Here is a 16,248-nt window from a genome sequence, read left to right as displayed (position 1 = left end):
GTGCATTTAACCTCACAAAAAAAATGTATTAAAAAGACCCATGCTCAGATAAAATACTAGGAGAAGTCACTGTAGTTAAATAATTCTTGCAAATTGATTTGGTGAGAGAATTGCCCCTTATTTATGTGGTTATAGAAGGATCGTTGGCACTTCTACTCCAGTGGGATGGATGGTACGGCTTCACTTAGCATCCGTTGACAGCTGGTAGGAAACTATATTTGTAGAATCACCTACCCTACTTGTAGTTCTAAAGGGAGTCCATTATTAATCATGGGGTGAGTGGCTATCAAGTGATCTAATTCTTTTTTGGGGAGGGGGTTGCTTTGATTGGTCGAAATAATTGACCATCGGAGGCCTGTTACGATAGTGACTCGTCGCTATTTTGAAGGTGCTTTTCACTCAGGAGTAGTTTCATCCAGGGAGTGAATAGAAGGCTATTTTGTGGTGAACTACCCCACCAAGGACCCAAACCTACATCTAGATCCTTTGTTGATACGAGTGGAGCAGCAGCCCTGCAGATGCTTTTATGGAACCTTCCACAAGCTCTACCATACGCTTTTTGATGGCACGGCCGTGAAATTTTTACAGTATGTTCACATGTAACCTAGATGGTAGAGACCAGGCGTTACCCTAGGATGTTCGGCTATCAGTGGTACTAAAAAAAAGCCTTTCAAAGCAGAGAGTAGTTAACGGGTCCTCATGCCCGAAACAAAGTTTACGTGAAGGGCTCTGAATACTTCTCGGCCAGACAGCCACTTTACTGGGACCCTCTTATTCAATCTTTGACTTCAGTCGCCAGCAGTGGTGTCTGGAATGACTATAACTTAGTCTGATTAGTGCCTCCTCCATAGGGGTAATCCCTGTAGTCCTGCATTGCTGGATATATATCTATTCGAAAGGTCTAGAGGTTCGCTCCATATACCAGAGATGGCATTAGTTAAGAGCACTGGAAGCAAAGGCTTAGCGTTCAGTGAAGTGATGTCCATGTCTGAGGTTATGACGCGCTCCTGGTATCCTGGAGAAGAATACTGGTCACAAGTCACAGTTCATCTCATGATCACTGGTATGCTATAAATTATGCTGGGAGCCATCGTTATCCAACGTACTGGAGAGTACCTTTAGTTCTTCCGCAGGGGCTGGTAGCTCACACAGGAGGGTTCACAAAGGGAAGGTGAGATGGAAAGCATACTTGTATATGAACAGTGGACCCTAGCTCTTGTGGTACTACCCAGGCTCCAGTCTTTCACTCTGGAAAATAATTACATGTGCTCCTCAGAGCCCTTCACAATATGCTAATCTATGACATCTCCTTTCCTATTCATGTGCTCCGAGATCTTCGAAAAAATAAAGTTTGCTATAGCAAAGATCTCGAACTACCACACACTCAAGCAACCATAACCCCATACTTTTCATTTTACAATATGAAGAATCCCTCATCGAGGATGCTATAATGTTGAAAATGTGTCCAACATTAACTTTAACGTTAATCCTTACTCACACCCCATTTGCTTCCCTTAACCCTTACACGAATATTGTCCCTAAAAATTAACCATGTCACTATATGACCTTTACGTTTCCCATATCTCACCCAGTTGAACACTAGTCATAGTTGGACTCATAACTTAGCCCTAATTTCAATTTCAATTTGCTTAATGTTCTTTATTTTTTCTTCATTTTTGCTTTTCTTCTTTTTTTTGTTGATTTGCTGTCAATACATGCATGTGTTGTACTGCGATACCACGGTCATGTGTGCATGTGCAAGTGTGGGAAGCCTGACCAATTGTGCATTTGCTCCAGTGGCTATTCTCACCCCCCATGAATGTGTGATACTACGAGACCATGCCACCCGTGCATGTGCTTCCCCAGCAACCCTTCCCAACTGGGAAGCTATGCTCCATTGTGAGACCCCAGCACTTGTGCTCCTCTGGAAAACTGCATTGCGTGCACGTGCTGCATTGCGAACCCTCAACAGTGGTGCTTGCAATTGTGACTTTCATTAAACAGCACCCCCTATCTAAGCATGGTATTTATTGTAATGAGTGCACCTTTGTTCGGGGCACTTAGCCTCTTCAAGATAGTGGACTCTCAAGCTCAGAGCTTTAAATGACGACATTATCCAGAGCACCGTGTATTTCAAAGACATTGCACCCACTGTGCAAGGAGCCATGCCTCACACATGCAGTCCACCCTCTGCTACCTCTTAGTTTGCTTCACAAGGATCTATTTCCTTCTGCTTGGTCACTGTGTCTCTTTTTGGTGAACACTATCTTGTGATCTGAATCATTCTTCTCATGCAGGGCACATAACCTTCCATGTGTGCTTTATATACTGAGCTCAGTGCTTCGCATGAACAGTATCCCCTCTGCTGAGCAGTGTCCTTCATAAACCGGTCATCCCCATGGCTGAGGTTCTCTCCTTGCATACTGTGCAGTGTATACAAGTAGAGCCTCGCATACCACGCCAGTGCAATGCTTTTCCTCCCTATTTTGAGCTCTGTGGTGTTAAATACCAGCATATTGAATCTGTAGAGGGGTGAAGGCTGGCGTTTGTAGAGAAGCTGAACAGTTGTTTGGAGCATAAAAGGCGAAGGTTTTCAGCGCAAGGTCGCCTACCCAAGTCTGTGGAAAGCATTTGTCATTTTGGAGGTGTGGAAGTAAGTTCAAGGTGGTGGACTCCATCCAAATGAGTGACTTGAGCAGTAAGTAAACCATGTAAGACCTAGACTGGCCATGGCCCTTCTCACTTGTATAAGTTTCTCTTAAAGCCTCTTGCTCTAATGTACTCTTCTAGCCCCTACTTTTCACTCATTTGTTTTTATCTCGCTGAATGCACATCCTTTCTGTTACTAAATGATTTTGTGTCTGAGTTTTTGGTGGAGACAGTGCTCACTCCACACTTATTGTCTGCAAAACTCACCTAACTGAGCACTTTGTCCTTAACACGAGTGAACGCATTGTGGAGTCTAACCCGCGGAAGTTCAAAATTGAGCCTGGGGAGCTGACGGAGAGGAGGGCGTTTGTAGAGCAAATGCGGAATTCTGTGAAGGTAAGTTAGCCTTTTCCCTACCTCTCCCAATGTGCTTCCCCACCATGTTACAATATATGTGTTTACAAAAATTGGGCATTTCACCCGTCTCACCTTGTACAATAACAGGCAGAAGCCCATGCTGTACCACACAGCAATCCTTCTAGAAACTTGGCCAGTAATTCTCCATTCTGTTGTTCCTCAGCCTTCAACACAAGTACATGTGGTCTACACAGACACACTTAGCCTCCCACCATGCAAGCCCTGCCTGCTTGGAACTGTGTGCAAAAAGACAGTATGTGTGTGTGTGTGATCAGAGTAGCTCAAATTGAGCTCCAAAACAGAGTGATGTATGTTGGAGGAAGGTATGCAGTGCACAGTTGCAACTGCGGGCACCGCTGGGGCAGGGAGAGAGAGTTGGACGGCAAACTGCTTAAGATGTGGAAGCAAAGAAGTGTAGGAGGGAAATTGAGACCTGGGCAAGGAGTATGGACAGGAGTGGCATCATTCTTCCGATAGTTCGTTGTCACAAGGTTAAATAGCAGTGAGTTGTTGCTCAAAGAGTTACAGTCTTGTGCTCTTACACAAACTGAGGAAGAAGTGAGCATGACAGATTCCTCTAGGAAGGTATGCCACACTTTCACGACGTAGGAAAATGCCTGGCTTTTAGTCTTCATCCAAAATGTGTTGACTGTCCAGCCATCTTGCAGGGCGTTTAGCAAGCCCCGCAGATACTTTTATTTTGTAGAGTTCGCATCGAGCAGTGTCACTGTTGAGTGCTTTGTTGGTGGTGCAACATGTACTTAAGGTAATACCGCTGGGCTGAAGAAGCTAATGTCAATATCAGAGATTTGGAGTGATTTTTGTCGAGCCTTTGTATGACCCTCCATGAGGGCTGTCACAGCATGCAGAACACTCTTCAGGGGAATTGGGTGAGCCTCTCGGATGCTGGCTAGTAGTGCATTACCTCCATTGAGTTGATACAGTAATAGCTATTGGACTCCATGGTTTCTGAAATGAATGGCTTCACTTTGTAAGCGAGGTCAGTTGATGTCATCAGTCTTGGGTTTGTGTACAGTGTGTGTTACTTGGAGTTGAGGTTAGTGACAGGACTCTTTTAGTCCATAAAGCTGAGGATCTTGCCTTGGCAGCTATGGCAGATCAACAACTCAACCAGACTGTGGGAGTTGTGTCCTGACAACTGACTTTAGAAGGCTGTTTAGTCGAGATGAAGAAGAGGAGCAAAGGCACTCTTAGTAAGTCTGGGTGCATTGGCCAACTTTTGAAAGATGCTTGCTGACACTCGCAGTTATCTACCAGTGTTTTGTGACCCACAAATTAGACATGTTAAGTGTGCTGCTGTTTCCTGTCTTATTAGATGACCGGCCCCCAAAAAACAGAACCCATACATTGCGTATCTGTCAGGTGTATCTGCACAGTCACCCATATCTTTGTGTGGTCTCAGATCAGGACATGTGCTCAAACAGTGATTTCAATCACAAAATCTCTCCCTTTTTTTGTTTTCAGGAAATGAGGGATCACATTTCCAGCCCATCGGCTCTTGCATTCGCAGAGCGGAAAAACAGAGAGGTGAGAAATAGTTTGCATCATTCATGTTTTTACTTGTCTCACATGCTGTCTCACACCTATTACTACCTCTGTCTCACTTTTATCTCCCCATTCCTCAATTTCTATACTTCTCATGAATGCTTCTAACCACAGATTTATCACCTTATAAATCTCGTAAGGCGCCGTACTGGACCCAAAATAATTCGCACAAGAACTTCTGTGTGCTGGCAGGCGACACCTCGGACCTCAATCGTGACTGTCCCACCTCCAGACATGATGATACAGAGCCACATATAAAGGCTATCATTGTAGGATTAGGTCTATTCCCGCGCCCTTTACTGCAAATGAGGAGTTCCGTTTGCATCAATTTCAGTACTTTACCAAAGACATTTTGGAACAGATTTTCTTTTCACATATATAGAGATGTCGACCCCTGAAGATGGCAGATTTCAAACGGTTTTGTGTGTGCCAGAAGCAGGTGTCAGTTACGGCACACACATGTGTGCCTTAGGTGCGTCGTCAACAAACATCACTTAATTGTTGAGTGACAAAAGATCCCTAACGCAAAAGAAAGCCACCAGGAAGTAGGAAGCCGAACTACTTCACTTAGCACAAATGAAGGGTTCGATCCATCTTGCCAGTGTTAGGTATGCTGAAGTTGAGGAACTGGTTTAAAAGGAAGCATAGGAAAATTACATGAGGTTCTCAGATATCCAAACGCTAATGATCTTGTTAGATGTCTCACAGTTGCCATTCCAGAAACCTGATGCTCACTCCACCTTTTCCTTTCCTGACCCAATGCTTAATCTGGAGTCATTGTGGCCCAAATTTCCTGGTGCATCGTCAACTCCACTGAAAGTCCGAGGTCTTCAGAGAGGCCATACTGAAGATATTCGAACTGGTTCTGGCTCCCTCTGGTAAAGCCTTCTGGCCCAAGGAACCCTATAGAGGTTCCATTCAAATTGCTGCCACCTATTGGCCCAGGGAGAAGTCGGCGCACTCTGTTTCCAGGTCTGGGCTTTGCGTCCGCCTGTGTGTCTCAGGCCTTGCAGTTTGTTCGTCGATCGGTGCCAGTCCTGGATCTAGTTTCACCCCTGGTCCCGAATGTCGTTCCTTCCGTGGTTAGGGTTCAGCCTGGGTTGTGCTATACAATGAATATGGAGCGGCCAGTTGTGGAGGATGGCTTCCCTTCAGTTCCTCTACCTTGGTAGTAAGAGCTCAGGAGCACGGAGAGTATTTTTGGGTCAGACTCTGATGCAGCACAAGGTCTCCCACCCGGCTAACATGATGATGAGGAGTTTGGACAACTTACGATTCCCTTGTTCTACTGATACTCTGTCATCTCAATGAAAAAATGCCAGGGACGTAGATACCTCTCCTCAGTCTCTTCTAGATTCACCTTTGGAACCTCCGACTTAAGACAGTGATTCTTCCGCAGTTGAAGTTAGGAGGTTGCAGAAATGCTCAGACTTCCCCTCTGTCTGAGAAAACTATGGTAAATCTTCTTACAGAGGATTTGCAAAGTCTGCCTTATACTTAGAACCTCTTGTGACTTTATGTAGGCTCCCTTTTACATGACTGTCTGCATTGGCTAAAGACTTTTTGTGCCATTGCTGTTCATTCTAGACCCAGCTCCTGTGCCCTACGTTTTTGACCCTGTCTCCCACTCCATTGAGTCTTCTAGTACAGGCCTCCACTTCAAGGTTAATACTAACTGCTTTTCTACAGTTCATCCAGACAGGAATTCTAAGAGAACTGATGCAATGGACAGGAAAGTGTTTTCTTCTGGCATTCTTGCACGGAGTTGTTTAAATGCCGTCTGTCTGTTCAATAGCTACACTCGCACTCTCTGCAAGTATTACATATGCAGCATTGAGGTTTCTGCACTGCCTGAAAACCTATGTATTGCTTTTGTGCAAATAACCCAAAATGGACAAGATACAGCCAAGCAGATTATGCATTCTGCACTGAAGACTACAGACTCAGTTACTCGTGCAATTTACACCATTGTCATTCTCAGACAACAGGCATAGATGTGCTCCACTAGATTTTCCAGAGACGTCCGGGCATCATTGATGCATATGCCATTTTATGGGGAAAGACTTCGGCGAAAATGCAGATGCAGCTCTAGAATGATTCAAAAGTAGCAGAGCTACGACTTGCACCTTGAGATGATTATCACAGACCACCAGTTCCGGCAACGAGTATTGCACTCTTAAAAATATATATATATCTTCATTTGCATTTTCAGTTACAAATTCAGCACTGTTTACATGAGCCATCTGGCGCGCCACAGCTCTTCAGCCAAACTCAGACCATTATATAAGCTGTGCATTGCGTATGACTTCTTCAAGCTCACTCATTTCGAACGGCCGATATTGAGGAGTAGTTGACCACTTTTTTGGCCGATTCACTGTCCATCACTAGTGGAGCATAGATGTCTCTTATTGCTCTACATGCATACTAGACTCTGTGGAGTCATTCTGGTTGCCATTTGAATATAATATCCATCATGTTATGTAATATTTAAGCCAACGTAACAGAACCACAAGTATTGCATGATGCTTCTGAAATTGCAGGACAAGTCGATTCATGTACTAGACATGTAGTCCCACAGGAAGTAATTTCACTTTGTGATAGTATTAGACAACTTCTAGTTATCCATCCTGTGCCTTTAATTGTTCATCAGCCCCTCTGTTCTTTATGAAGGCCATGTCAGTGGTTGCCACCTGGTGGTATATGCATTCCGGTACCTCGACGACTGGCTGATAAAGGTGAGCTTGTCTGAAGCTACTTTCTGACACCTACAGATAATAATGTTCTTGTTTTCCGTCTTTGAGTGCTCCCTTTAACAAGTCCACATCCCCTCTTCATTCTCCAAGGGTACCCTTTATCTGCACCGTATTGGGCACATCTCTGAGAACTTTTCCATCTCTACAGTGAGTCTTGTATTCTTCTTGTAACCTCCACTGTGTGGCACATGCAGGCTTTATAATGGAACCTACATGTGCAATAGTCCCAACATCTGGGAAACCTATCAGACAAGATATGTGTGTCCGACGTGATGGCTTGATAGCTCCAGTGATAGATGACTGACCCCAACCTGGCCCGCGGCAGACTGTACTCCAAAACTCCACTGGAAGTCATGTTGGGGATGGCTGAATCACATTTCAGCTGGTAAGGTTTCCTGGACAAGGTGGACAATAGAAATGTGTGGCCTGCGTTGGAGCAGCAGGCCAGATGAACTCAGCAGGTGTCATCTTGCAGACCACAAGTGGCAACTGCTTCCAAAGATGGTGCAGGGCGTCTTTGCAGAGACAGGTGCACCACTGGTATACCTTTTAGGCAACCTCCAAAAATGCTCAGAATCCTACATTTTGCACATTGTAGTTTCCCTCTCAAGGGGCCTTGGGGCATGTGTTCCACCTTTGGTGAGTCATTGCCTCTTTGTACGACTATGATACCATGGGTACTAAAAGAAAAATGTCAGTCGGGACCAAGCATAGCTCATTTTGATCGTAGAGTATGGTACTAAACTTTGGTCTTTAAGCACGTCTGAGACTTATAACCCTGAAAACGGTATTTCATACAGCTCTGCACTTCATGTCAGTGAGCTGCAGGTATTGTTATTTTAGATTCTGTTCACTACCCTGTCCCCAGCAAGCTTGTGCTTAGGAGCTGTGCATCCTTTCTTCAAAAAGTGGTGTAACTTTTCCACATATAAGTATACAAGAACACCAAAGAGCGGCTGACCATAAGTTCCGCACATCAATCCCTATTCAATGATATTAAAAGTTCTGTGCAATACACCCCTGGAGCTTGCCGCGGCTAAGCACCACTGGCATCCGGAGCAAAGATATTTTCGTTGTAGAGGGTGCATCAGAGAGGAAGTAAAAATCACTAGAATAAGTCCATACAGTTTTTTTATTCTACACAATAGTCAGAATTGGACATCAGCCAACGTGTTTCGTTCCATTAGAACTTCGTCAGGGCTGTAATAATGAAAAATATGTTCCAAAATACCTCCAGATGCAAACAAAAGTCAAAATTAATGACAAAAAAAAACCCACGAACCTGTGTCATGTTCAGTCACATCCAGCCATGATACTCTGGAATTTTCCTTCAGTCATTCAGCGTGTACGCTCATCCACTTTTCCACATATGCAGCCTATTGTTCTTTCCCACCACATCCATATAAAGAGATGGAGAGACTGCACTGGTTACATCCGCACCATGCCCTTAGTTTCTATACTGATAGGATTAAGGAGTATTGTGTTGAAAATGAACAGTTTAATGGGTTTGCAAATGTGAAGAAGGGAAAGTTGGTCCAGAAACAGACATATCAAGATGGATAAACCTTTGCCTCAAACTGTGTTATGCTTTGCACAAGAAGATCCCTTATGAGGGGCTTGGGCTCCTTCTACCAAGGTGGAAGCCACTACCAGAGCCCTAGCTTGTGATGTTTCCGGTTCTGGCTATTTGCCAGACACCCACATAAGAATATTTCCATACTTTCACCAGATAACTACTTCCAGTCTTAAGTCAACAGAGATTTCATTTAGTCTGCTTGCTCCTGCAGGACTTCCTGGTGTAACTTCACTTCTCAGACCCACCTCCTTAGAGGGGGCGTTACTTTGGTGTTGATTCTCTAACGTGAGGAATATGTGGTTAGGCCTTATTACTGTTGGATACTCCAGCTAACTGTGGCTGCCTCACATTGACCAGGCTGACAAGACTCAGTGGCAGTATCCAGAAACTACCTTGTGACTCCAGAAGTCCACTCCATAACTCAAGGAGGATGGTGAGGAATCTTCTGTTAGACTGTCCACCAGAAAGAGCACTACTGTATTATTTTGTTTACACCTCCCTCTTTTTTTATCCCTGGCCTTCCTCCCAGGTTCTCTGTCCTTCATGAAACATTTTTCTTCATCCATTCCAATTTTCTAACAACCTCCGTGTTTTATTCTTTGTTTTCTCTACTTTCTTTAGCTCAACCTTTCTTTGATGTTCTCTGTAAATTTGTTGCTTCTTTCTTGCTTCTGTTTCTAAATTTGGGCAGATGCTTGTTGGTGGAAATGTGGCTCCGAAGCCATATACAGATCGGTACAGCCGTTTGGATGAAGAGCTCATCTCCGCTAATTCCCGTTACGTAGAGGACCAGCAGGCTCAGCAACAGGTGAGACCCCGCATACTAAAAAGCACCAGAAGCAGAATTTTATCTTCTAGCTGTAGATAAGGACCTATCACTCTTGCCACAACTTTCAGAACTATCTGTGCAACTCATACCTGTAACCACTGTAGAATCTCTTAACAGCCTCATGGCCAACAGCAGAACTCCCCAGTTGGCAGCGTTAATCTTTCTTGGATTCACATGCTGTACGTTATACCACTATATGGCGCCTGGGTACGCAATAGTGTTTTTCTACCTTTTTTTTGTTCTTTTTTTGTGTGGTTGTCCGCGTTGACCATTTAGTGCTATGTCCCTACTTGAATGCATGGTCACCATCTTTAGATTCTTTATTTCCACCATTGGGTCTGGAAGCACGAGTGAGAGCTCTGGGTAGAAAAGCAGGAAAGCAGTTTTTATTGGAAAAATACTGCAAAACACTAGATTAAGGTGAAGAGTCTTCAGCTACCAACAGACATGAAGGGGAAACACAAAAAGACACTGAAGGGCCCACAAGGACATCAACAGATTTGGGCAGAGAATGAAAAGAGGGTATGGAGCACACCCCTTTTCGGTCCTGTCCTAGCTACCATCACTATTTCACACAATCTGTAATCTATTTGCTGAGGGACCATCAATCAAGAGGACTGCAAAGCATGTTTTGACTTTCAATCTAGGACGCCGAACGTGAGGGAGAAGCAACCGAGGGCCCACCACACGATAGCACTGACGCAGAAACACACCCCAGGGATGAACTGAAAGGAGGGAAACCTGGAGGGAACAGAACTGGTGTACTGAAAATCTACAGACATTGAAAATAAAATCTCCGGCAAACAGGAAAAGGCGCTGGAGAATTCGACCTGTGAAGGGCCACAAGTGTCGGGGAAACTACACAACAGGGCTTGGGCACTGAGCAGAAACAATCTGAGTCGAAACACTCCAAAACCACCTGTTCGCCAAAGGTTTTGGTACTTGAGGGTACACAAAAACTCAGAGAGCCTCACAGATGCAAGTTTAAGTATTCTGCTGATGGCAAAACCTCAAATCTGGCCTCAACTCCAAAGGGCAATCGAGGGGGCAGGAGGGAGAAGAAAGTTAGTAAAACAGAACCTTCAACACCAAAGAAAAGAACATCAAACAAAAAAGTTGAGTGAAAGAAACAGAGGCTTAAAGTTGGCTTTGCTTCCATGGAAAAAGGACTTGATAATTCCGTAAAGGTATACAAGATCCCTAGCATTCCTCCGCAAGGGAAAGTTCTTTTAGCGAAAGAACCAAATATAGAGCCACCATAACTGGAGGCTCCAGCTGCACCTGAACCTACAGAGGAGCCAGTCTTGGAGATCTATGAATACAAAGGGCAACCCAGTGAAGGTCCGGTTGAACAGGAGTTCTTTGGTGGGGAAGGCTCAATATATGAAGGGTGGCAGAATGTTGAAATAGACTCCCCAGAAGAGGAAGTAGATGCATATCCCTCAAGAGCCTCCCCACCAGATAATACGTCCACATACAACACAGTAATCAAGAGAGCTGTAGACCAGTATGGAATAAAATTAGAGGAGGTTCAGCCTAAATCCTGTTGGGGCGAGGGGAGCTCTCATGCCCTCTGAAAGGAAGAACTAATACATTTCAATCCTACCTAGCATTCTGGACCAAGGAAGGGGAGCTTTTAAGGAGCCAGCTGTTGATAAGATAGTGATCACCAGAGTTTAAAGAAAAATATAATCTATCTTCTTAAGACCTAGCCTACATTAGGGGTAGTGTGAAGGTAGACTCCATTATTGTAACCACAGCTCAGAAAAGAGCAAATGCACTGACAAACCAAGGGACCACTTCCCCACAAGAAACGCTAGTGTACAGAGATGGCAGAGATCAGTATAGGGAAGAAATTGAAGATTTGATACAACATCCTCCTGACCAGTGTAAACCAGAGCAAAGAGTGTGATACTGGAGGGAAATACCAGTTTAAAATCAGCTTTGGATGCAGGAGAGGCTTTTAGTAGACTATTCTGTTCAGGCAACCCTTGAGGAGACTTGCTTGTTTGCAGGTGCCTGGTTTCAAGCAGGAAGTACAGGCGGTAGTCATCAACATGCCTTTCACTGCAGTTACCCTGACTGAAAATCTAATGGATAAGGCTCTCCAGAATATGAAACAAATGACTGCAAGATCAGTGAGAGCTTTTTAATCCAAGGGACTCTTTAGAGGAGCACACACTCTAAGTAAAAGCCCTCCCAGAAGGGGAGGGGTCCAACCAGTAGCAGTGCAGGCATCTTGTGTGAGGTAGAGGATCAATCTCAAGGCGGACAGGACCCTCCAGTAAGTGACTCTACACCAGGGGGTCCACTAGCAGAGTGGAGGGGAGAATCAGAGAATTCCTCTAACAATGGAGCGCCATCACTTCCAACAAGTGGATTCTAAACATTATCCAACATGGAGACTATATCAAACTACTAAAACATCCTCCAAACGTCGGCCCAAAATGAAAGATGATGAATAACGAAGAACAATGTAGCCTCAAAGAGGATTTAAAGGATCTATTGCGCAAACTGGTGAAAGCAGAAGAGTTCTAGTAGAAGAGATGAGTTGGGAGTATACTGCGTTTACATCCTCATACCAAAGCCATACAGGACTTTGAGAACCATCTTAGACTGGAGAGTCTTTCACAAACACGTCAAGACCCAAAAAATGAAGATGATGACTCTGCAAGAGGCCATTTAACAACTGAAGAAGGGAGACTACTTGGCAACTATAGACCTCAAGGATGCATACCTACAGATGCTGAACAGCGGACACAAGAAAATCCTTTGTTTAGACATGGACAAGGTACATTACCAGTCCAGTGTTTTGCCATTTGGGATAAAACCTATCACCAGAGATGGGGCGGCTAGTACATTAGAGCGCGCAATGTCCCACTAATAGACATGCTCTCTTTTTTAAAAGTTAAATATACCTCGGTTGGACTGCCTGGTTTGAACTGACTTTTAGACCGATAACGTTTCATTTATTTTAATTGGGAAATATGTAGTTAAACGCACCACAATGCTTTCTAAAAATGCTGCCTGAAGGTCTTTCCAACTCACTTCAGGAGTTCTGGCATCACCCGCAATACCTGTCCGTTTTTATTACCCCAACTTTTCAACATTTCACCAGCCGCCACTTCACCAGAGTGTTCACAAAATGTCTAGCATGTGTGGCGGCTCACCTGAGAGCAAGGGGGATTCATTTATACCCATAACTAATCCTGGCATTAACAGAACAAATTCACCTTTACCAGAAATAGCAAGCTCTGACAGTGAAGATAGTGGGGAAATTGATGTGTATAATGACTTCCTGCATTCCAATAAAAACGGCACATGAGACCATAATATGAGTGGCTACAGAGCTAGTGGTCATAGGCGACAGTGAGTTGGGAGGATGTATTGGTTGTAACAGATACAGTCCACAGAGAACTTCAGTGGTGCAACAAAACCAACATTATGATAGATAGGCCATTCAAACTTCCATCTTCTGCGGTCATCATCACAATTTACACCTTTCATTCGCAGTAGTGGGGCCCACATTGGCAAACAAAAGAACAGGGGCCTGTGAAGTCAACAAGCTGCATTAAGTCACATAAATGTGTTGGAATTCAAGATGGTCTTCCTAACATTGCAAGTGTGTTAAACACAGATAACAAGAAGTTTAGTACAATTCAAGATGGACAACTCAACACCATGTTTTACCTCAACAAACAAGGAAGGACAAGGTCACATGGACTTTCCACGCTAGCACAGGAAATTTGGACATGGGCCATACAGAGACTCATGACACTGGTGGCAATACATATAGCAGGAATACAAAATAAAGAGGTGAACAGCTTAAGCAGCCAAGCAAGTACCTCACGATTGGGAGCTGAAAGAACAAGTGGTAGATAATGTATTCAGAAGTGCAGTACACCGTGTTCAGATCTCTTTTTGACCCAGGAAAAGGCAAAATGCAAAAGCTTTGCAGCCAGATTCACAAACTTCAGGTCACTGGGCAATGCCCTGTCGATAGAATGGTCAGGAAAATCTGCATACACCTTTCCCCCTCTCAATACCTTTGACAGCCATGAAACTAATCTTAATCTGCCCACAAGGGGGGGACAGACTTGGTTCTCCCACCCAGTAAAGATGGCACAGGGCAGAGTGGTACCACTGCCAGTGTGTAAGGACCTACTAACAATGCTGAGGTGCATGCGGGGGGGGACGGACAAGTGTTTCATCCAGAGCCACACACACTCAGCTTGGAATCATGGCCCCTGAGGATATAGAGATCGGGCACCTATCATTTTGTGTTCACAAGTCAGTGAAAACAGCCCCCCTGCCCCCTCCCCCCAGCAACAGGGATATTCTACATCAGAGGGTGCTTCTTTGAGTTTTTTAAACTGTGTTTACTAGGGACTGTGCACTTCGTATTTTGACCAGGAGAGGGAGTAAAGTTTTATTCAAACAGTATTGTTAGATTTCAAGTTAGTAAGGCCTTTTCCTGCAGAAGTCCAAAGTGTGGATCGATCCTGTCTGTCTCCTAGGAGTTCCTGAACAGGAGAAGCAGCTCCCCAGCCCCCACCCCTAGGCTAGCAGACCATTGGCTATTCAGCTGCCAGGCAACTCTGAGCCCTCCCCTCACACTTGCCCAGGCCCCTTAAGACTTTGCTGGGTGCTCCCCAAATCATTCTCCTCCATCTTGTGAGTTGTAGCCTACCTCTGCCCCAGATTGCAGTCCAGGAAGTGGTAGGAGACAGACTAGTGCTGTCTCTATCCCAAAACAAAAGTTGTTAAAAAAACGATGTTCCCTTTCTGTGATTACTGTCTTTGCCTGTGGTTGTTACAGTTTAAAATGTTAGTTTTAACCTGCTTGTGATTGCATATTTTATCACCTGTTTTGTGTTTTAAACTTGTGGTTTTCCCTGCCCATGATTGCTTCCATTTAACATGTTAATTGTGGGATTTGCAGTCCAAACTCTGTAGTTTATCCCTCTCATTCCTGGTGACAATTCAGTTTTCTGTCCAAATTTCTCCATTTCTCCTTTGCTCTGTGCTAAGACCTGTATGTTAAAACAGTGCACCCCCAACCACCATTTTGTGTTCACAAGTCAGTAAAACCAGCACCCCCCCAGCAACAGGGATATTCTACATCAGAGGGTGCTTCTGTGAGCTGTTTAAGCTGTGTTTACTAGGGACTGTGCACTCCTTTTTTTGGCCAGGCGAGGGAGTAAAGTTTTATTCAAACAGTATTGTTAGATTTCAAGTTAGTGAGACCTTTACCTGCAGAAGTCCAAAGTGTGGATTGAGCCTGTCTGTCTCCTAGGAGATCCTGAACAGGAGAAGCAGCTCCCCAGCCCCCACCAACAAGCCAGCAGACCATTGGCTATTCAGCTACTAGGCAACTCTGAGCCCTACCCTCACACTTGCCCAGGCCCCTTAAGGCTTTGCTGGGTGCACCCCAAATCATTCTCCTCCATCTTGTGAGTTGCAGCCTACCTCTGCCCCAGATTGCAGTGAGCAGAGTCCAGGAAGTGGTAAGGAGACAGACCAGTGCTGTCTCTTCCCCAAAACAAAAGTTGTGGACAATTCAGTTTTCCCTCCAAATTTCTCCTTTGCTCTGTGCTAAGACCTGTATGTTAAAACAGTGCACCCCCAGCCACCATTTTGTGTTCAGAAGCCAGTGAAACCAGCCCCCCTGCCTCTCCCCCCAACAACAGGGATATTCTACATCAGAGGATGCTTCTGTGAGCTGTTTAAACTGTTTACTAGGGATTGTGCGTTTTTTGGTCGGGAGAGGGAGTAAAGTTTTATTCAAACAGTATTGTTAGATTTCAAGTTAGTGAGGCCTTTACCTGCAGAAGTCCAAAGTGTGGATTGAGCCTGTCTCCTAGGAGATTCTGAACAGGAGAATCAGCTTCCAACACCCTGGCCAGCAAACCTTGTCTGAGGTCGCTAGAACCTTATGTGATCTGCTAGTGGTTGGTACATGTGTACACTGATTGGTGGTTGTATCTGGTGTTTCTATTGGATTTTTTAGTGTCCTCATTGGTTGGGTATTTGAGGGTTCTGATTGGTTCCTGGGTCTGTGATTCAATCAATGTAGGGTTGGGACTAGTGCTAGGGTCTGGGTTAGGATTTCTATTGGAAGTAGGGCCTGGGGCTTCCTATGTTATTGGTTGTTGGGAATAGGGTGGGACTATGGCTAGACCTTTAATTGGAAGTAGTGATTAGGGCTTCTGGTGTGATTGGTTGCTGGACTAGTTGTTGGACTAGGCGTAGGGTTAGGCTTGCTATTGGAAGTAGGGACTAAGGCTTCCTGTGCCATTGGTTGCTTGGACTTGGGTTGGGACTACTAGTAGGGCTAGGGCCTCTATTGGATGTAGAGCTCAGGGTTTTTGAACTGATTGGGTGCTTGGACTCAGGCTAAGATTGGCTGTAAAATCCTGGTCTCCTATTGGTTCTAGATTTTAGGGCTAGTGTTGTGA

General features: G+C 44.7%; 1 protein-coding gene across 1 annotated transcript in view; it reads left to right on the top strand.

Moving 5' to 3' along the window:
• STX10 (syntaxin 10) overlaps positions 1 to 16,248 on the top strand; it is a 145,663-nt gene that overhangs the window by 38,561 nt on the left and 90,854 nt on the right. Inside the window, exons 3-5 of the mRNA XM_078685314.1 lie at positions 2,951 to 3,045; positions 4,552 to 4,614; positions 9,653 to 9,769. Coding sequence (XP_078541440.1) covers positions 2,951 to 3,045; positions 4,552 to 4,614; positions 9,653 to 9,769 — 275 coding nt within the window. The remainder of the gene's footprint in view (positions 1 to 2,950; positions 3,046 to 4,551; positions 4,615 to 9,652; positions 9,770 to 16,248) is intronic.

This window comes from Lissotriton helveticus, chromosome 1_1, assembly GCF_964261635.1.
Source record: "Lissotriton helveticus chromosome 1_1, aLisHel1.1, whole genome shotgun sequence".
NCBI classification, from domain to species: Eukaryota; Metazoa; Chordata; class Amphibia; order Caudata; family Salamandridae; genus Lissotriton; species Lissotriton helveticus.
Note: the sequence above shows the minus strand (reverse complement) of the source record. Positions and strands in the feature narration are given on the sequence as shown.